This window comes from Haemorhous mexicanus, chromosome 33, assembly GCF_027477595.1.
Source record: "Haemorhous mexicanus isolate bHaeMex1 chromosome 33, bHaeMex1.pri, whole genome shotgun sequence".
NCBI classification, from domain to species: domain Eukaryota; kingdom Metazoa; phylum Chordata; class Aves; order Passeriformes; family Fringillidae; genus Haemorhous; species Haemorhous mexicanus.
In genome coordinates, this window is record NC_082373.1 from 747,837 (window position 1) to 768,871 (window position 21,035).

Genomic DNA, 21,035 nt, shown 5'->3' on the forward strand with positions numbered 1-21,035 from the left:
AGTTAACGGGAGCGGGGCAGGGCCAGCGGGTTCCCGCACCTCTGCGCTGCCCTCCCGGGTAACCCCCGGAGCCCGGGACCACCCCGGAGCACCGAACATCCCCGCGCCCCCCGCCCCGGGAGCCCTCCGGATCACGGGACTACCCCGGGACCCTCCCAGATCCTGGGACCACCCCGACAGCCGGGACACCCCCGGGACCTCAGCACCCCAGGGTCTACCGGACCCCGGGACAAGCCAGGACCGTGCGTCCAGGGACCCACCCGGACCCCGGGACAGCCCCGGACAGTCCCTCCTGGGACCCCCTTGGGCCCCGGGACACCCCCGGACAGTCCCTCCTGGGACCTCCTTGGGCACCGGGACACTCCCGGACCCCCGCGCTCCCGGACCTCTCCGGACACCGGGATACCCCCGGACACCGGTACATCCCGGGACCTCCGTGCTTCCGGACCCACCCGCCCCAGGGCATTGCGGGACCCCAAAATCCCCCCTAACCTCAGCGCACCGGCTCCCACCCGCCTCGGGACCCTCTCGGACACCGGGACATCCCCGCACCTCAGCACCCCGCGACCCTCCCTGTTCCGGGACCCCTCGGACCTCAGGGCTCCAAGAACCCCCCCAACCCCACGACCCCAGACCCCGCGGACCCCGGGGCATCCCCTCCCGTCCATCCCGGGACCTCCCCGGAGCTTTGCTCTTCTCCCACTCCCCCCGAGCCGCGCACTCCCGGTTCCCGGTGCCCCCCGCGGCCCGGGGCCGGACTACAACTCCCGGCGGCCCCCGGGCCCGGCGCCGCCGTTTCCCGCCGCCTCCCGCCGCCGTTTCCCGCCATGGCCGGGTTCGATCCGGCGGCGCTGCCCGACCTGCTCCCGGTCTTTTACCGGCGGCTCTTCCCGCACGGCCCCTACGGCCGCTGGCTCAGCTACGGCGGCGGTGAGCGGGGGGGGGGGGAACCGGTACCGGGCGGGGGGGCGGCGTCGGGGATGCGGCGATACCGGGCGGGGGGCACCGATACCGGGCGGGGGGCACCGATACCGGGTGGGGAGCATGGATACCGGGCGGGGGGCTCTACCGCGGATCGTGATACCGGGCGGGGACACCGATACCAGGCTGGGGAGCTCCACCGGGAGCCGTGATACCGGGCGGGGGCACCGATACCGGGCGGGAACAGCGCGATGCCCGGTCCCAGCGCACGTTGGGATGCCGGGGTGGGCGGTGGGTGGTTGCACTGACCGGGACACCGGGAGGAGCAGGGAAAGGGGGGGTCTGGGGGTGACTGTAATGGGGGGATTTAGGATGGCAGTAACCCCCCCCGACCCTCCCGGTCCCTGCAGTGGTGAAGAACTACTTCCAGCTGCGGGAATTCTCCTTCACCCTGCGGGACGATGTCTACCTGCGCTTCCAGTCCTTCAGCAGCCCCCAGGAGCTGGAGCGGGAACTGCAGAAGATCAACCCTTACAAAATCGACATCGGGGCTGTCTACTCCCACCGGGTGAGTCCTGGCCACCGTGCTGGGGGGGTCTGCAGGGGTCTCTGGCCACGCTGAGCCCGTCGTGTCCCTCGTGCAGCCCAACCAGCACAACACGGTGCACCTGGGAGCCTTCCAGCCGCAGGAGAAGGAGCTGGTCTTTGACATCGACATGACGGATTACGACGATGTCCGGACGTGCTGCAGGTTCCTCGGGGGGTTCCGGGGCTGGGAGGGGGTTCAGGGGTGTGGGGTGTCCACCTGAGCCCCCTCACTCTGCCCCCAGCTCGGCTGATATCTGCTCCAAGTGCTGGACACTGATGACCATCGCCGTCCGCATCATCGACCGCGCGCTCGTGGGTGAGGGGCTCGGGGACACACGGGGGTCCTGACTGGGCATGTCCAGGTCCCACAGATGCCAGACCCCAAAGAATTCACAGAATTCTGGGTTGGAAGAGAACTTTAAGATCATCAAGTCCAACCCAGCCCCAGCACCTCAACTAAACCCTGGCCCCCAGTGCCACGTCCAGGCTTTGTTAGATGCACCCAGGGTTGTGACTCCACCACCTCCCCTGTCCCTGGGAGTTCCCAAAATTCACAGAATTCACAGAATTCTGAGTTGGAAGAGAACTTAAGGATCATCAAGCCCAACCCAACCCCAACACCTCAACTCAACCCTGGCCCCCATTGCCACGTCCAGGCTTTGTTGAACATCCCCAGGGATGGTGACTCCACCACCTCCCCGGTCCCTGGGAGTTCCCAAAATTCACAGAATTCTGGGTTGGAAGAGAACTTTAAAATCATCAAGTCCATCCCAGCCCCTCAACTGAACCATGGCATCATTGCCACATCCAGGCTTTGTTAAACACACCCAGGGATGGGGACTCCCATCACCTCCCCCTGCCCTGGGAATTCCCAAAATTCCCAGAACTCACAGAATGACCAGTTTGAAAGAGAGCTTTTAAGATCATGAAGTCCAACCCAGCCCCAGTACCTCAACTCAACCCTGGCACTGAGTGCCACATTCAATCTTTGTTAAACACCCCCAGGGTTGTGACTCCACCACCTCCCCAGTCCTTGGGAATTCCCAAAATTCACAGAATTCTGGTTTGGAAGAGAACTTTGAGATCATCAAGCCCAACCCAGCCCCAGCACCTCAACTAAACCCTGGCACTGAGTGCCACATCCAATCCCTTTTAAACACACCCAGGGTTGTGACTTCACCACCTCCCCGGGCAGAACATTCCAGAACTTTATCACCTGTTCTGTGAAAAACTTTTTCCTGATATCCAACCTAAATTTCCCTTGGGATAGCTTGAGGCTGTGTGCTCTGGTTCTGGAGGAAGAGACCGACCCCCTCTGTGGGAAATGGATTTGTAGGAAGTTCTTAAAGTTTGATGGAAAGTTCACATTGTGTGAACACTTTGGGTGGTCACCACAGGCTGTCCCAGTGTGCCCCCCAAACCCACCTGTGCCCCCCAAAACCCACCTGTGCCCCCCAAACCCACCTGTGCCCCCCAAAACCCATCTGTGCCCCTCCAAACCCCACCTGTGCCCCCCAAACCCATCTGTGCCCCTCCAAACCCCACCTGTGCCCCCCAAACCCATCTGTGCCCCTCCAAACCCCACGTGTGCCCCCCCCAAACCCATCTGTGCCCCACTCCAAACCCATCTGTGGTGGTTACCACAGCCTGTCCCAATGTGCCCCTCCAAACCCATCTGTGCCCCCCAAACCCATCTGTGCCCTCCAAAACCCATCCCTGCTCCCCCAAGCCCCATGTGTGACCCCCCAAACCCCATCTGTACACCCCCAAACTCATCTCTTCCCCCCCCAAAACCCATCTGTACCCCCCAAAACCCATCTATGCCCCCCCAAGCCCCACGTGTGCCCCCCAACCCATCCATGCCCCCCCAAACCCCACCTGTGCCCCCCCAAACCCACGTGTGCCCCCCCAACCCATCTGTGCCCCCTCCAACCCCACCTGTGCCCCCACAAACCCCACCTGTGCCCCCCAAACCCTATCCGTGCCCCCCCAAACCCCACGTGTGCCCCCCAAACCCACCTGTGCTCCCCCAAACCCCATCCATGCCCCCCCAAACCCACCTGTGCCCCCCCAAACCCCACCTGTGCCCCCCCAAACCCATCTGTGCCCCCCCCAACCCCACCTGTGCCCCCACAAAGCCCACCTGTGCCCCCCAAACCCTATCCGTTACCCCCCAAACCCCATGTGTGCCCCCCAACCTCACCTGTGCCCCCCAAACCCACGTGTGCCCCCCAAACCCACCTGTGCCCCCCCAAACCCCACCTGTGCCCCTCCAACCCCACCTGTGCCCCCCCAAACCCATCTGTGCCCCCCCCAACCCCACCTGTGCCCCCCAAACCCCACCTGTGCCCCCCCAAACCCCCGTGTGCCCCCCAACCCCCCGTGTGCCCCGCAGAGGACCTGGGCGTGCGGCACCGCCTGTGGGTGTACTCGGGCAGGAGGGGCGTGCACTGCTGGGTGTGCGACGACGCCGTCAGGAAATGGTCCCCAGCTCTGAGGGCAGCTGCTGTGGAGTACCTGAGCCTGGTCAAGGTGGGTGCCAGGGGGGTTTGGGCACCCCTGAGCCTGGTCAAGGTGGGTGCCAAGGGGGTTTGGGCACCCTGAGCCTGGTCAAGGTGGGTGCCAAGGGGGTTTGGGAACCCTGAGCCTGGTCAAGGTGGGATTGGGCACCCCTGAGCCTGGTCAAGGTGGGTGCCAGGGGGGTTTGGGAACCCTGAGCCTGGTCAAGGTGGGTGCCAGGGGGGTTTGGGTACCCCTGAGCCTGGTCAAGGTGGGATTGGGCACCACTGAGCCTGGTCAAGGTGGGTGCCAGGGGGGTTTGGGAACCCTGAGCCTGGTCAAGGTGGGTGCCAGGGGGGTTTGGGAACCCTGAGCCTGGTCAAGGTGGGTGCCAGGGGGGTTTGGGTACCCCTTAGCCTGGTCAAGGTGGGTTTGGGGGGGTTTGGGAACCCCTGAGCCTGGTCAAGGTGGGTGCCAGGGGGGTTTGGGAACCCTGAGCCTGGTCAAGGTGGGTGCCAGGGGGGTTTGGGCACCCCTGAGCCTGGTCAAGGTGGGTGCCAGGGGGGTTTGGGAACCCTGAGCCTGGTCAAGGTGGGTTTGGATACCCCCTGAGCCTGGTCAAGGTGGGTGCCAGGGGTTTGGGCACCCCTGAGCCTGGTCAAGGTGGGTGCCAGGGGGGTTTGGGAACCCTGAGCCTGGTCAAGGTGGGTGCCAGGGGGGTTTGGGAACCCTGAGCCTGGTCAAGGTGGGTGCCAGGGGGTTGGGCACCCTTCAGCCTGGTCAAGGTGGGTGCCAGGGGGGTTTGGGCACCCCTCAGCCTGGTCAAGGTGGGTGCTAGGGGGATTTGGGCACCCCTGAGCCTGGTCAAGGTGGGTGCCAAGGGGGTTTGGGCACCCTGAGCCTGGTCAAGGTGGGTGCCCGGGGGGTTTGGGAACCCTGAGCCTGGTCAAGCTGGGTGCCAGGGGGTTGGGCACCCCTCAGCCTGGTCAAGGTGGGTGCCAAGGGGGTTTGGGCACCCCTGAGCCTGGTCAAGGTGGGTTTGGGGGGGTTTGGGTACCCCTGAGCCTGGTCAAGGTGGGTGCCAGGGGGTTGGGCACCCTGAGCCTGGTCAAGGTGGGTTTGGGGGGGTTTGGGTACCCCTGAGCCTGGTCAAGGTGGGTGCCAGGGGGTTGGGCACCCTGAGCCTGGTCAAGGTGGGTTTGGGGGGGTTTGGGAACCCCTGAGCCTGGTCAAGGTGGGTGCCCGGGGGGTTTGGGTACCCCTGAGCCTGGTCAAGGTGGGATTGGGCACCCCTGAGCCTGGTCAAGGTGGGTGCCAGGGGGTTGGGAACCCTGAGCCTGGTCAAGGTGGGTTTGGGGGGGATTTGGGCACCCGTGAGCCTGGTCAAGGTGGGTTTGGGTACCCCTGAGCCTGGTGAAGGTGGGTGCCAGGGGGGATTTGGGTACCCTGAGCCTGGTCAAGGTGGGTGCCAGGGGGTTGGGCACCCCTCAGCCTGGTCAAGGTGGGTGTCAAGGGGGTTTGGGCACCCTGAGCCTGGTCAAGGTGGGTTTGGGGGGGTTTGGGTACCCCTGAGCCTGGTCAAGGTGGGATTGGGCACCCCTGAGCCTGGTGAAGGTGGGTGCCAGGGGGGTTTGGGTACCCCTAAGCCTGCTCAAGGTGAGTTTGGGGGGGTTTGGGTACCCCTGAGCCTGGTCAAGGTGGGATTGGGCACCCCTGAGCCTGGTCAAGGTGGGTTTGGGTACCCCTAAGCCTGGTCAAGGTGGGTGCCAGGGGGGATTTGGGTACCCCTGAGCCTGGTCAAGGTGGGTTTGGGGGTTTGGGTACCCTTGAGTCTGCTCAAGGTGGGTGCCAGGGGAACCAAGAACCCCCTGAGCCTGGTGAAGGTGGGTTTGGGCACCCCCAGCCCCTGGAGCAGTGGGTTTGGGGTGCCCAGCCCCCCCTGAGGCTGGAGCAGTGGGTTTGGGGTGCCCAGCCCCCCTGAGCCCAGAGCAGTGGGTTTGGGGTGCCCAGCCCCCCCTGCCCCTGGTGAAGGTGGGTTTGGGGTGCCCAGCCCCTCCTGCCCCCAGAGCAGTGGGTTTGGGGTGCCCAGCCCCCCCTGCCCCTGGTGAAGGTAGGTTTGGGGTGCCCAGCCACCCCTGAGCCCAGAGCAGTGGGTTTGGGGTGCCCAGCCCCCCCTGCCCCCAGAGCAGTGGGTTTGGGGTGCCCAGCCCCCCCTGCCCCCAGAGCAGTGGGTTTGGGGTGCCCAGCCCCCCCTGCCCCTGGTGAAGGTGGGTTTGGGGTGCCCAGCCCCCCCTGAGCCCAGAGCAGTGGGTTTGGGGTGCCCAGCCCCCCCTGAGCCCAGAGCAGTGGGTTTGGGGTGCCCAGCCCCCCCTGAGCCCAGAGCAGTGGGTTTGGGGTGCCCAGCCCCCCCTGAGCCCAGAGCAGTGGATTTGGGGTGCCCAGCCCCCCCTGCTCCTGGTGAGGGTGGGTTTGGGGTGCCCAGCCCCCCCTGAGCCCAGAGCAGTGGATTTGGGGTGCCCAGCCCCCCCTGCCCCTGGTGAAGGTGGGTTTGGGGTGCCCAGCCCCCCCTGAGCCCAGAGCAGTGGGTTTGGGGTGCCCAGCCCCCCTGAGCCCAGAGCAGTGGATTTGGGGTGCCCAGCCCCCCCTGCCCCTGGTGAAGGTGGGTTTGGGGTGCCCAGCCCCCCCTGCCCCCAGAGCAGTGGGTTTGGGGTGCCCAGCCCCCCCTGCCCCTGGTGAAGGTGGGTTTGGGGTGCCCAGCCCCCCCTGCCCACCCCAAATGTGCCCCCTGTCCCCCAGGGCGGTGCAGACACGGTGAAGAAGGTGACCCTCTCCCACCCCGTGCATCCCTTCATCAGGTGCGTGAGCGTTCCTCAGAGAATTTCTCCTTTTTGTGACCCAGGGATGGGACAGCTGAGAGGCCTTTAAAAAACTTTTATTCTAAAAAGTAAAAACTTTTACACTGAAAAATACTCTAAAAAATTTGGTTTAATTCTTACCACATTTTTCTTTTAATGAATATTATATAAATAATTTATATAATTTTTATATACATAAAATTATATATATAACTAAAAATAAGATATATATAATATATAATGTATATTTTTATATATAATACAAAATGTATATATTATCATAGCAATATACATAATATATATTACATACAATAATATAACAACATATACATTATATAATATATAATATGTTTGTATTGTTATATTAATAAATATATATAATATAATATAACATAACATAACATAATATAATATAATATAATATAATATAATATAATATAATATAATATAATATAATATAATATAATATAATATAATATAATGTATTATAACATAATATAATGTAATATAACATATTACATTATACTATATTATATTATATTATATTATATTATATTATATTATATTATATTATATTATATTATATTATATTATATTATAATTTATTATATTATATATAATGTAATTATAATATTACATTACATTACATTATATTATATTATATTATATTGTATATTATATGTTATGTACATTAATATATTAATGTTTATTTTCTATTAACTATATTAATGTTTATTGTTATCTATTATATACAGACATTACAAAGTATTAAATTATATCTATGATTATATATATAATTATATCTATTATAATATATGTATATAATAGATAATAGTAAACATTAATATATTTCATTACTAATAGTACACATTACTATATTTCATTACTAATAGTAAATATTAATAAATTTCATTAAATATATTATATATTACGATATATAAAGTTTATAATTATATGTATAAAAAGATCTGGTTTATATATATAAAATTAATATATAAAGTAAATATAAAATAAAAGGATAAATGTATAAAAATAAGGATAAAATATGGAATTAATATAATATGATATGATATGATATGATATGATATGATATGATATGATATGATATGATATGATATATTATAATATAATATAATATATTATAATATAATATTACATTATATAATATTATATAATATTATATAATGTGTATTATGTATTGTATATTATATATTACATATGATGTAATATATTATAAATATTATATTATATAATACTATAAATATCATTATTTATATAATAATATAAATATTTTATATATATTACATTATATTACATTACATTACATTACATTACATTACATTACATATCATTATACGGAAAACATATAAAAACAAATCCATAAATACAAATTATCCACATTAAAAACCATCTATTTATATCACCAGCATGCCTTACACCACCTGCACCATCCCACCCTTCACAAGAGACCCAAAACCAGAATAAATCTTTTTGAGAAGCCTCTCATTTCCCCACATTTGGGTCCCAAAGTCCCTTTTGGGTGGCCCTGACGTGCCCCGTGTCCGCAGGCGCTCGGTGGCCGTGGTGCAGGAATACTTCGAGAGGCACGCGCTGCTGGGCCAGGACATCCTGGGCAGCCCTGAGAGGTGGGACAGGGTGCTGGCCCTGCTCCCCGAGGGTATCCTTCATTTTGGGGGGAAAAACCAAAATAGGGGGTTAAATGGGGTTAAAGTGTGGGGTTAAAGTTAAAATAGGGGGTTAAATGGGGTTAAAATGTGGGGTTATAAATGTCCTTCGTGGCCAGGACATCCTGGGCAGCCCCGAGAGGTGGGACAGGGTGTTGGCCCTGCTCCCCGAGGGTATCCTTCATTTTGGGGGGAAAAAACCAAAATATGGGGTTAAATGGGGTTAAAGGTAAAATATGGAGTTATAAATGTCCTTCGTGGCCAGGACATCCTGGGCAGCCCTGAGAGGTGGGACGGGGTACTGGCCCTGCTCCCCGAGGGTATCCTTCATTTTGGGGGGAAAAAATTAAAATGTGGGGTTAAAGTTGAAATATGGTGCTAAAATGGGGTTAAAGTGTGGGGTTAAAGTTAAAATAGGGGGTTAAATGGGGTTAAAATATGGGGTTATAAATGTCCTTCGTGGCCAGGACATCCTGGGCAGCCCCGAGAGGTGGGACAGGGTGCTGGCCCTGCTCCCCGAGGGTATCCTTCATTTTGGGGGGAAAAACCAAAATAGGGGGTTAAGTGGGGTTAAAATGTGGAGTTAAAGTTAAAATATGGGGTTAAATGGGGTTAAAGTTAAAATATGGGGTTATAAATGTCCTTCGTGGCCAGGACATCCTGGGCAGCCCCGAGCGCTGGGACAGGGTGCTGGCCCTGCTCCCCGAGGGTATCCTTCATTTTGGGGGGAAAAAATTAAAATGTGGGGTTAAAGTTGAAATATGGGGTTAAAATGTGGGGTTAAAATTGAAATATCGGGTTAAAATATGGGGTTAAAATAGGGGGTTACAATTGAAATGTGGGGTTATAAATGTCCTTCGTGGCCAGGACATCCTGGGCAGCCCCGAGCGCTGGGACAGGGTGCTGGCCCTGCTCCCTGAGGGTATCCTTCATTTTGGGGGGAAAAAATTAAAATGTGGGGTTAAATGGGGTTAAAATCTGGGGTTATAAATGTCCTTCGTGGCCAGGACATCCTGGGCAGCCCCGAGAGGTGGGAAAGGGTGCTGGCCCTGCTCCCCGAGGGTATCCTTCATTTTGGGGGGAAAAAATTAAAATGTGGGGTTAAAGTTGAAATATGGAGTTAAAATGTGGGGTTAAAATTGAAATATCGGGTTAAAATATGGGGTTAAAATAGGGGGTTACAATTGAAATATGGGGTTATAAATGTCCTTCCTGGCCAGGACATCCTGGGCAGCCCCGAGCGCTGGGACAGGGTGCTGGCCCTGTTCCCCGAGGGTATCCTTCATTTTGGGGGGAAAAAACCAAAATAGGGGGTTAAATGGGGTTAAAATGTGGGGTTAAAGGTAAAATCTGGGGTTATAAATGTCCTTCGTGGCCAGGACATCCTGGGCAGCCCCGAGCGCTGGGACAGGGTGCTGGCCCTGCTCCCTGAGGGTATCCTTCATTTTGGGGGGAAAAAATTAAAATGTGGGGTTAAAGTTGAAATATGGAGTTAAAATGTGGGGTTAAAATTGAAATATCGGGTTAAAATATGGGGTTAAAATAGGGGGTTACAATTGAAATGTGGGGTTATAAATGTCCTTTGTGGCCAGGACATCCTGGGCAGCCCCGAGCGCTGGGACAGGGTGCTGGCCCTGCTCCCCGAGGGTATCCTTCATTTTGGGGAGAAAAAAACAAAATAGGGGGTTAAATGGGGTTAAAATGTGGGGTTAAAGGTAAAATCTGGGGTTATAAATGTCCTTCGTGGTCAGGACATCCTGGGCAGCCCCGAGCGCTGGGATGGGGTGCTGGCCCTGCTCCCCGAGAGTATCCTTCATTTTGGGGGGAAAAAACCAAAATATGGGGTTAAATGGGGTTAAAATGTGGGGTTAAAGGTAAAATCTGGGGTTATAAATGTCCTTCGTGGTCAGGACATCCTGGGCAGCCCCAAGAGGTGGGACAGGGTGCTGGCCCTGCTCCCCGAGGGTATCCTTCATTTTGGGGGGAAAAAATTAAAATGTGGGGTTAAAGTTGAAATACGGGGTTAAAATGTGGGGTTAAAATTGAAATATCGGGTTAAAATATGGGGTTAAAATAGGGGGTTACAATTGAAATGTGGGGTTATAAATGTCCTTCGTGGCCAGGACATCCTGGGCAGCCCCGAGAGGTGGGACAGGGTGCTGGCCCTGCTCCCCGAGGGTATCCTTCATTTTGGGGGGAAAAAACCAAAATAGGGGGTTAAATGGGGTTAAAATGTGGGGTTAAAGGTAAAATCTGGGGTTATAAATGTCCTTCGTGGTCAGGACATCCTGGGCAGCCCCAAGAGGTGGGACAGGGTGCTGGCCCTGCTCCCCGAGGGTATCCTTCATTTTGGGGGGAAAAAACCAAAATAGGGGGTTAAATGGGGTTAAAATGTGGGGTTAAAGGTAAAATGTGGGGTTATAAATGTCCTTCGTGGCCCGGACATCCTGGGCAGCCCCGAGTGCTGGGACAGGGTGCTGGCCCTGCTCCCCGAGGGTATCCTTCATTTTGGGGGGAAAAAATTAAAATGTGGGGTTAAAGTTGAAATATGGGGTTAAAATGTGGGGTTAAAATTGAAATATCGGGTTAAAATAGGGGGTTACAATTAAAATATGGAGTTATAAATGTCCTTCCTGGCCAGGACATCCTGGGCAGCCCCGAGCGCTGGGACGGGGTGCTGGCCCTGCTCCCCTAGGGTATCCTTCATTTTGGGGGGAAAAAAACCAAAATAGGGGGTTAAAATTGAAATATGGAGTTAAAATGGGGTTAAAATGTGGGGTTAAAGTTAAAATAGGGGGTTACAATTAAAACCTGGAGTTATAAATGTCCTTCGTGGCCAGGACATCCTGGGCAGCCCCAAGAGGTGCGACAGGGTGCTGGCCCTGCTCCCTGAGGGTATCCTTCATTTTGGGGTGAAAAAAACAAAATATGGGGTTAAAATGTGGGGTTAAAGGTAAAATATGGGGTTAAAATGTGGGGTTAAAGTTGAAATATAGGGTTAAAATTAAAATATGGGGTTAAAGTCAAAATATGGGGTTAAAATATGGAGTTAAAGTTAAAATATGGGGTTAAAATATGGAGTTAAAGTTAAAATATGGGGTTAAAGTGCGGGGTTAAAGTTGAAATATAGGGTTAAAATATGGGGTTAAAATAGGGGGTTAATAGATGGGGTTAAAATTGAAATATAGGGTTAAAATATGGGGTTGATAGATGGGGTTAAAATTAAAATATGGGGTTAAAGTTAAAACATGAGGGTAAAGTTAAAATATGGGGTTAAAATTGAAATATATGGTTTCAATATGGGGTTTAAATGTGGGGTTAAAGTTGAAATATGGGGTTGAAGTTAAAATATGGGGTTAAAATTCGGAATACAGGGTTAAAATATGGGGTTAAAATTGAAATATATGGTTTAAATACGGGGTTTAAATGTGGAGTTAAAGTTGAAAAATAGGGTTAAAATATGGGGTTAAAATAGGGGGTTAATAGATGGGGTTAAAACTGAAATATAGGGTTAAAATATGGGGTTGATGGGGTTAAAATTAGAATATGGGGTTAGAACATGGGGTTAAAATTAAAATATGGGGTTAAAGTTAAAATATGGGGTTAGGATTTGGGGTTACAATTAAAATCTGGGGTTAAAAGATGGGATTTAAATTAAAATATGGTGTTAAAACATAGGGTTAAAATATGGCGTTAAAGTTAAAATATGGGGTTAAAATTTAAATTTGGGGTTTAAAATAGGGGGTTAAAGTTAAAATGTGGGGTTAAAGGTAAAATATGGAGTTAAAATTGAAATATGGAGTTATAAATGTCCTTCCCCCGAGAGGTGGGACAGGGTGCTGGCCCTGCTCCCCGAAGGTATCCTTCATTTTGGGGTGAAAAAATTAAAATATGGTATTAAAGGTGAAATATGGGGTTAAAATAGCAGGTTAAAGTTAAAATATGGGGTTAAAAGTCGAAATATAGGGTTAAAATATGGGGTTAAAATAGGGGGTTAAAATTTAAACATGGGTTTAGAACAAAGGGTTACAATTAAAACATGGGGTTAAAGTTTAAATATGAGGTTAAAGTTAAAATATGGGGTTAAAATTGAAATATATGGTTTAAATATGGGGTTTAAATGTGGGGTTAAAGTTGAAATATGGGGATGAAGTTAAAATATGGGGTTAAAATTTGAAATACAGGGTTAAATTATGGGGTTAAAATTCGAAATACAGGGTTAAAATATGGGGTTAAAATTAAAACATGGGGTTAGAACATGGGGTTAAAATTAGAATATGGGGTTAAAGTTAAAATATGAGGGTAAAGTTAAAATATGGGGTTAAAATTGAAATATATAGTTTAAATACGGGGTTTAAATGTGGGGTTAAAGTTGAAATATGGGGGTAAAATGTGGGGTTAAAATATGGGATTAAAATGTGGGGTTGACATTAAAATATGGTGTTAAAACACGGGGTTAAAATAGGGGGTTAAAGTTAAAATATGGAGTAAAAGATGGGGTTAAAAGATGGGGTTAGAACATAGGGTTAAAGTTAAAATCTGGGGTTAAAGTTTTAAAATCTGGGGTTAAAATTAAAATCTGGGGTTAAAGTTAAAATCTAGGGTTAAAATTAAAATCTGGGGTTAAAATTTAAATATGAGGTTAAAGTTAAAATATGAGGTAAAATTGCGTTAAAGTTAAAATACAGGGTTAAAATATGGGGTTAAACACGGGGTGCTGAGGTGTAAATGGGGTCCTGGAAGGGTAAAACAGGTCCTGGAAGGATAAATGGGGTCCTAGAAGGGTAAAACAGGTCCTAGAAGGGTAAAACAGGTCCTGGAAAGGTAAATGGGGTCCTGGAAAGGGTAAAACGGGTCCTGGAAGGGTAAATGGGATCCTGGAAGGATAAATGGGGTCCTGGAAGGGTAAATGGGGGTCCTAGAAGGGTAAAACAGGTCCTGGAAGGGTAAATGGGATCCTGGAAGGGTAAATGGGGTCCTGAAAGGGTAAATGTGGTTCTGGAAGGCTAAATCGAATCCAGGAAGGGTAAATGGGGTCCTGGAAGGATAAATGGGGTCCTGGAAGGATAAATGGGATCCTGAAAGGGTAAATGGGGTCCTGGAAGGGTAAATGGGGTCCTGGAAGGATAAATGGGATCCTGGAAGGGTAAAACGGATCCAGGAAGGGTGAATGGGATCCTGGAAGGATAAATGGGGTCCTGGAAGGGTACATGGGGTCCTGGAAGGGTAAATGGGGTCCTGGAAGGGTAAATGGGATCCTGGAAGGGTAAATGGGGTCCTGGATGGGGAAATGGGATCCTGGAAGGATACATGGGGTCCTGGAAGGATACATGGGGTCCTGGAAGGGTACATGGGGTCCTGGAAGGGTAAATGGCGTCCTGGAAGGATAAATGGGGTCCAGGAAGGGTAAAACGGATTCAGGAAGGGTGAATGGGATCCTGGAAGGGTAAAACGGATCCAGGAAGGGTGAATGTGATCCTGGAAGGATAAATGGGGTCCTGGAAGGGTAAATGGGGTCCTGGAAGGGTAAAACAGATCCAGGAAGGGTGAATGGGATCCTGAAAGGGTAAATGGGGTCCAGGAAGGGTAAATGGGGTCCTGGATGGGGAAATGGGGTCCTGGAAGGGTACATGGGTCCCGGATGAGCCTTGACCGGCGGCAGAGCTGCGGGAGCCGCTGCAGGCCGAGTTTCCGCGGAAGAAGGACTCGGTGCAGCGCTGGGAGCTGCTGCGGGCCCGCGCCGAGCGGGAGCGGGAGCGGGGCCGGGCCGGGCACCCCGAGTGGGAGGTGATGCTGCAGCTCTGCTTCCCCCGGCTGGACTGCAACGTCAGCAAAGGGCTCGGGCACCTGCTCAAGAGCCCCTTCAGCGTGCACCCCAAAACAGGTGGGGTGGGAAATGGGATAGGGGTAAAAATGGCTCTGTAAGTTAGAGGGGAGGTTTGGGCTCTGTGCTTGTAACGTGTTGGAATGAAGGAACAGGTTCTAGTTGTAGTAAAAATTGTTATTGTGTTGTATTATGGTAATAAGTTATAATAACAATAGTAATTACAATATATAATATGGTATAATGTAATGTAATATATTATATTACATTTATTATATAATATTACATTACATTATATTATATTATGTTATGTTATGTTATGTTATGTTATGTCATGTCATATCATATCATATCATATTATATTATATTATATTATATTATATTATATTATATTATATTATATTATATTATATTATATTATATTATATTATATTATATTATATTATATTATACCATATTATATTATACCTATTATATTATATTAATTATATTTTATATATTATAAAATGTAATATGATATAAAATATAATATAATATATACCTATATAACTATATAAAATATATAACATATTAATATATTATATTGCATAATAATATATAGTCTATAAATGCATAATAAATAAAAACATATATATAATGTTTATTTATATTTATTATATAGAAATTATATATAATGCATATATTACAAAATATATATTATATATTATATTAATATGTTATACACATTATATATTTTATTTATATTATGTTATATTATATAATCGATATAAATAAAATATATTAAATTGTATAACATATTAATATAATACATGGCATAATAATATGTATTCTTTAAACGCATAATAAATAAAAAAATTTTTATTTATATTTATTATATAGAAAATATATATTATGCATATATTACAAAATTTATAACATATTGTATATTTTATATTAATATGTTATATATTTATATTATATTACATTATATTATAGTACATTATATTATTTTATATTAATTATATTATATTTATTATATTATATTATTTTCACAAAATAATAATAATAATAGTAGTAGCAATAATAATAATGATAATAATAATATCTTTATTATCTCAGCCTTCAAAGAAGGTGAGATAAAAAAATAGGAGATATATAAAACAAACCACCACCTTTTTAAGCCACCTGTCAGTTAGGCCATGTCCAACCCAACCCCCTGACCCCACGACCCCGCTGTGTCTCAGGGCGCATCTCAGTCCCGCTGGACCTGCAGAGGCTGGAGGAGTTTGATCCGTTCTCAGTGCCCACCATCACGTACGTCCCTGGGAGCACCGGGGGTCCTGGGGATGCCAGAGCCCCCAGAGCACCCCTAACCCTAAACCCTGACCCAAACCCTAAACCCTAATCCAAACCCAAACCCTAAACCCTAATCCAAACCCTAAACCCTAATCCAAACCCTAAACCCTAATCCAAACCCAAACCCTAAATCCTGACCCTAACCCTAAACCCTGACCCTAACCCTAAACCCTAATCCAAACCCTAAACCCTAATCCAAACCCAAACCCTAAATCCTGACCCTAACCCTAAACCCTGACCCAGATCCTGACCCTAACCCTAACATTTACCCCAACCCTAACCCAGAACCTGACCCTAATCCTCACCCTAACCCTGACCTTGACCCTACCCTGACCCTAACCCTTACTCTAACCCTGACCCTGACCCCAACCCTGACCCTAACCCTGACCCTGACCCTGACCCTGCCCTGATCCTCATCCTGACCCTAACCCTAACATTAACCCCAACCCTAACCCAGAACCTGACCCTAATCCTCACCCTAACCCTGACCTTGACCCTACCCTGATCCTAATCCTGACCCTAATGCCTTATTCTAACCCTGACCTTGACCCTAACCCTAACCCCAACCCTGACCCTAAACCTGACCCTAACCCTAATCCTAACCCTGACCCTGACCTTGACCCTACCCTGATCCTCCTCATCCTGACCCTAACGCCTTACCCTAAGTCTGACCCTGACCCTAACCCAACCCTGACCCTAAACCCAACCCTAACTCTGACCCTGACCCTTATCCTGACCCTAACTCCTAAACCTGACCCTAATCCTCACCCTAACCCCTGAGCCTGACCCTAATCCTGACCCTAACCCCTAACCCTGACCCTAATCCTGATCCTAACCCCTAAACCTGACCCTAATCCTGACCCTAACCCCTAACCCTGACCCTAATTCTCATCCTGACCCTGACCCTTATCCTGACCCTCACTCCTAAACCTGACTCTAATCCTCACCCTAACCCCTGAACCTGACCCTAATCCTGACCCTAAGTCTAACTCTGACCCTGACCCTAAACCTGTCCCCATTGTCCTGTCTGTCCCCATTGTCTGTCTGTCCCCATTGTCCTGTCTGTCCCCATTGTCTGTCTGTCCCCATTGTCCGTCTGTCCCCATTGTCCTGTCTGTCCCCATTGTCCGTCTGTCCCCATTGTCTATCTGTCCCCATTGTCTGTCTGTCCCCATTGTCCGTCTGTCCCCATTGTCCTGTCTGTCCCCATTGTCCGTCTGTCCCCATTGTCTATCTGTCCCCATTGTCTGTCTGCCCCCACTGTCCTGTCTGTCCCCATTGTCTGTCCCCATTGTCCTGTCTGTCCCCATTGTCTGTCCCCACTGTCCTGTCTGTCCCCATTGTCCGTCTGTCCCCACTGTCCGTCTGTCCCCATTGTCCGTCTGTCCCCATTGTCCTGTCTGTCCCCATTGTCTGTCCGTCTGTCCCAGGTCCCTGTGCCAGGAGCTGGACGCTGCCGGCAGCGATGGCGAGCAGGAGGAGGGGGGGGACACGGAGCCCAAACGGCGCATGAGGGGTGAGGGGGGGTTTGGGGTCAGGGGTGGGGTGTGGGGTCAGGGATGGGGTGAGGGGTCAGGGTTTGGGGTTTGGGGTCAGGGATGGGGTGTGGGGTCAGGGTTTGGAGTGAGGGGTCAGGGTTTGGGGTGTGGGGTCAGGGATGGGGTTTGGGGTCAGGAGTGGGATGTGGGGTCAGGGATGGGGTTTGGGGTCAGGGATGGGGTTTGGGGGGGGTTTGGGGTCGGGGTTTGGTGTCAGGGATGGGGTGTGGGGTCAGGAGTGGGATGTGGGGTCAGGGATGGGGTTTGGGGGGGATTTGGGGTCAGGGTTTGGGGTTTGGGGGGGATTTGGGGTCAGGGTTTGGGGTTTGGGGTCAGGGATGGGGTGTGGGGTCAGGGTTTGGGGTCAGGGTTTGTGGTTTGGGGTCAGGGATGGGGGTTTGGGGTTTGGGGTCAGGGATGGGGGGGGTCAAGGTTGGGGGTTTGGGGTTGGGGCTGTTTGGGGGGTCAGGAATGGGGTTTTGGGGGTCAGGAATGGGGTTTTGGGGTCAGGGATGGCATTTGTGGGTCATGGCTGTGGTTTTGGGGATTAGGGTCAGATTTTGAGTGTCAAGGTTGAGGTTTTGGGGGCCAGGGCTGTGATTTTGGGGGTTAGGGTCAGGGATTGAGGCTCAAGGTTGGGATTGTTGGGGGCAGGGATGGAGTTTGGGGGTCAAGGCTGTGGTTTTGGGGGTCAGGGCTGGGGTTTGGGGGTCAGAGCTGTGGTTTTGGGGGTCAGGGCTGGGGCTTGGGGGTCAGGGATGGGGGTTTGGGGGTTGGGTCAGGGATGGGGAGGTCAAGGTTGGGGGTTTGGGGTTGGGGCTGTGGTTTTGGGGGTCAGGGATGGCATTTGAGGGTTAGGGTTGGGGGTTTGGGGTTCAAGGCTGGGATTTTGGGGGTCAGGGCTGTGGTTTGGAGCTCAGGGCTGGGGTTTGGAGCTCAGGGATGGAGTTTGGGGGTCAGGGCTGTGATTTTGGGGTCAGGGCTGTGGTTTTGGGGGTTGGGGCTGGGGTTTGGGGGTCAGGGCTGTGATTTTGGGGGTCAAGGCTGGGGTTTTGGAGCTCAGGGCTGGGGTTTTTGGGGTCAGGGCTGGGGTTTTGGGGGTCATGGATGGGGTTTGGGGGTCAGGGCTGTGGTTTGGAGCTCAGGGCTGGAGTTTGGGGGTCAGGGCTGTGGTTTTGGGGGTCAGGGCTGGGGTTTGGAGCTCAGGGATGGAGTTTGGGGGTCAGGGCTGTGGTTTTGGGGGTTGGGGCTGGAGTTTGGAGCTCAGGGCTGGAGTTTGGGGGTCAGGGCTGTGATTTTGGGGTCAGGGCTGTGGTTTTGGGGGTCATGGATGGAGTTTCGGGGGTCATGGATGGAGTTTGGGGGTCAGGGCTGTGGTTTGAAGCTCAGGGCTGGAGTTTGGGGGTCGGGGCTGGGGTTTGGAGCTCAGGACTGGGGTTTGGGGGTCAGGACTGGGGTTTGGGGGTCAGGGCTGTGGTTTGGAGCTCAGGGCTGGGGTTTGGGGGTCAGGACTGGGGTTTGGGGGTCATGGATGGGGTTTGGGGGTCCCAGCAGCCCCTCCCCACGCCCTGCAGACTACAGGAGGACGAGCCTGGCCCCGTACGTGCGGCTCCTGGAGCAGTTCGTGGAGGAGATGGAGAGCGCCCGGCGGGGGGAGCGCATCCGCCGCAGCGGTGGGACCCCAAAAAGGACCCCAAAAAGGACCCCAGGAGGGGCCCCTGCCTCTGAGAGCAGCTTGGGGGGGCTCCTGTGGGCTGTGGGGGTCTGCCCTGCTGGATTTGGGGGTCTCTCATTGAATTTTGGGGGTCTGCCCTGCTGGATTTGGGGGGCTCCTGTGGGATTTGGGTTTCTGCCCTGCTGGATTTGGGGGGCTCCTGTGGGAGTTGGGGGTCTGCTCTGCGGATTTGGGGGTCTCTCATTGAATTTTGGGGGTCTGTCCTGCTGGATTTGGGGTCTGTCCCTCTGGATTTGGGGGTCTTTCATTCAATTTTGGGGGTCTCTCATTGGATTTGGGGTCTCTCGTTGAACTTTGGGGGTCTGCTCTGTGGGATTTGGGGGTTTCTCATTGGATTTGGGGTCTATCCTGTTGGATTTAGGGGTCTCCCATTGGATTTGGGGGTCTTTAATTGAATTTTGGGGGTCTGCCCTGTGGGATTTGGGGTCTGTCCCTTTGGATTTGGGGGCCTCCCATTGGATTTGGGGTCTGCCCTGTGGGATTTGGGGGTTCCTTACTGGATTTGGGGTCTGTCCCTTTGGATTTGGGGGTCTTTAATTGAATTTTGAGGGTCTGCCCTATGGGATTTGGGGTCTTCCCTGTTGGATTTGGGGGTCTTTAATTGAATTTTGCGGGTCTGTCCTGTGGGATTTGGGGGTTTCTCATTGGATTTGGGATCTGCCCTGCTGGATTTTGGGGTCTCTCATTGAATTTTGGGGGTTTCTCAATGGATTTGGGGTCTGTCCCATTGGATTTAGGGGTCTCCCTGTGGGATTTGGAGTTTTTAATTGAATTTTGGGTGTCTGTCCCTTTGGATTTTGGGGTCTGCCCTGCTGGATTCGGGGGTCTGCCCTGTGGGATTTGGGGTCTGTCCCTCTGGATTTGGGGGCTTTCCATTCAATTTTGGGGGTGTCTCATTGGATTTGGGGGTCTCTCACTGAATTTTTGGGGTCTGCCCTGTTGGATTTGGGGGTTTCTCCCTGGATTTTGTGGTCTGTCCCGTTGGATTTGGGGGTTTCTCCCTGAATTTTGGGGTCTGTCCCGTTGGATTTGGGGGTTTCTCCCTGGATTTTGGGGTCTGCCCCGTTGGATTTGGGGGTTTCTCCCTGGATTTTGGGGTCTGCCCCGTTGGATTTGGGGGTTTCTCCCTGGATTTTGGGGTCTGTCCCATTAATTTTGGGGGTTTCTCCCTGGATTTTGGGGTCTGTCCCGTTGGATTTGGGACCACGAGGGGACAGACAGGGACACAAGGAAGGAGCTGAGCGATGGCTGTTGCTGTGACATCTTTGTTTTCTCTGGAAAAACCTCCCCATTTCTCATTTTTTGCAGATCTTCAAGGAGATTTCTGAGCCCTGGACACTGCCAGTGTCCCCTGTGTTGTCACTGTCACCTCCCCTGGCCGCGGGGGTCCCATGGAGCAGCCAAACCCCCCGGGGCTGCCCCTGCCCTGGTTTTGTACCTTTTGTACTGTTTTTTACACAAAACCCATTAAATGTTTCTGGTCACCCCTGTGCTGGGAGGTGCTGAGGAGGGTGGGGGTCCCCTCAGTGTGAGGGGGAGCTGGGGGAGGGGGTCCCTGCTCTGCTCAATGTGTGGGGTCGCTGCCCCCAGTCCCCTGCCTGGACCCTGTCCTGACCCTGTGACCCCCTGTCCTGACCCCTAAACCTGTCCTGACCCCATAACCCTGTCTGGAACCCTGTTCTGACCCCATAACCCTGTCTAGACCCCCTAAACCTGTCCTGACCCTATAACCCCACCTGGACCCCCTGTCCTGACCCCATAACCCTGCCTGGATCCCCTCCTCTGACTCCCTGAACCTGTCCTGACCCCCTAATCCTGAATGGACCCCGTGCCCTGACACCATAACCCTGCCTGGACCCCCTGCCTGATCCCCTAATCCTGCCTGGACCCCCTGAACCTGTCCTGACCCCCTAATCCTGAATGGACCCCCTGCCCTGATCCCCTAGCCATGCCCTGACCCCATAACCTCATCTGGACCCCCTAATCCTGCCTGGACCCCCTACCCTGACCCCCTAACCCCGCCTGGACCCCCTAATCCCACCTGGACCCCCCTCC

At 51.3% G+C, this 21,035-nt stretch overlaps 1 protein-coding gene and 1 long non-coding RNA gene across 4 annotated transcripts; one reads left to right on the forward strand and one right to left on the reverse strand.

The window, feature by feature from the left end:
- The first annotated feature begins 796 nt into the window (after window positions 1-796).
- Window positions 797-20,613, forward strand: PRIM1 (DNA primase subunit 1). 3 transcript variants are annotated; one of them, XM_059871744.1, is made up of 12 exons: window positions 797-930; window positions 1,332-1,489; window positions 1,566-1,672; window positions 1,752-1,825; window positions 3,905-4,041; window positions 6,805-6,863; window positions 8,432-8,541; window positions 14,211-14,432; window positions 15,596-15,665; window positions 17,138-17,223; window positions 18,800-18,918; window positions 20,289-20,613. In XM_059871744.1, the coding sequence occupies exons 1-12, from the start codon at window positions 828-830 to the stop codon at window positions 20,484-20,486; spliced, it is 1,443 nt and encodes a 480-aa protein (XP_059727727.1). In that variant the 5' UTR covers window positions 797-827; the 3' UTR covers window positions 20,487-20,613. The 3 variants fall into 3 exon arrangements, with proteins under 3 accessions (XP_059727727.1, XP_059727729.1, XP_059727728.1); XM_059871746.1 differs by having other exon boundaries at window positions 18,820-18,918; window positions 20,289-20,464; XM_059871745.1 differs by lacking the exon at window positions 797-930 and adding an exon at window positions 1,122-1,212.
- On the reverse strand, window positions 20,228-20,962 carry LOC132340714 (uncharacterized). The gene is made up of 2 exons (XR_009489995.1): window positions 20,878-20,962; window positions 20,228-20,795 (listed from the first exon to the last, which is right to left on the reverse strand). It is a non-coding gene; the product is annotated as an uncharacterized LOC132340714 (long non-coding RNA).
- Window positions 20,963-21,035: the final 73 nt, after the last annotated feature.

Excerpts from the sequence above, each read along its gene's own strand:
- PRIM1 (XM_059871744.1), top strand. The coding sequence starts at position 828 with ATGGCCGGGTTCGATCCGGCGGCGCTGCCCGACCTGCTCCCGGTCTTT. Across the intron at positions 931-1,331 it reads CTGGCTCAGCTACGGCGGCG|TGGTGAAGAACTACTTCCAG; the intron begins GTGAGCGGGGGG and ends CGGTCCCTGCAG. Across the intron at positions 8,542-14,210 it reads GCTGGCCCTGCTCCCCGAGG|AGCTGCGGGAGCCGCTGCAG; the intron begins GTATCCTTCATT and ends GACCGGCGGCAG.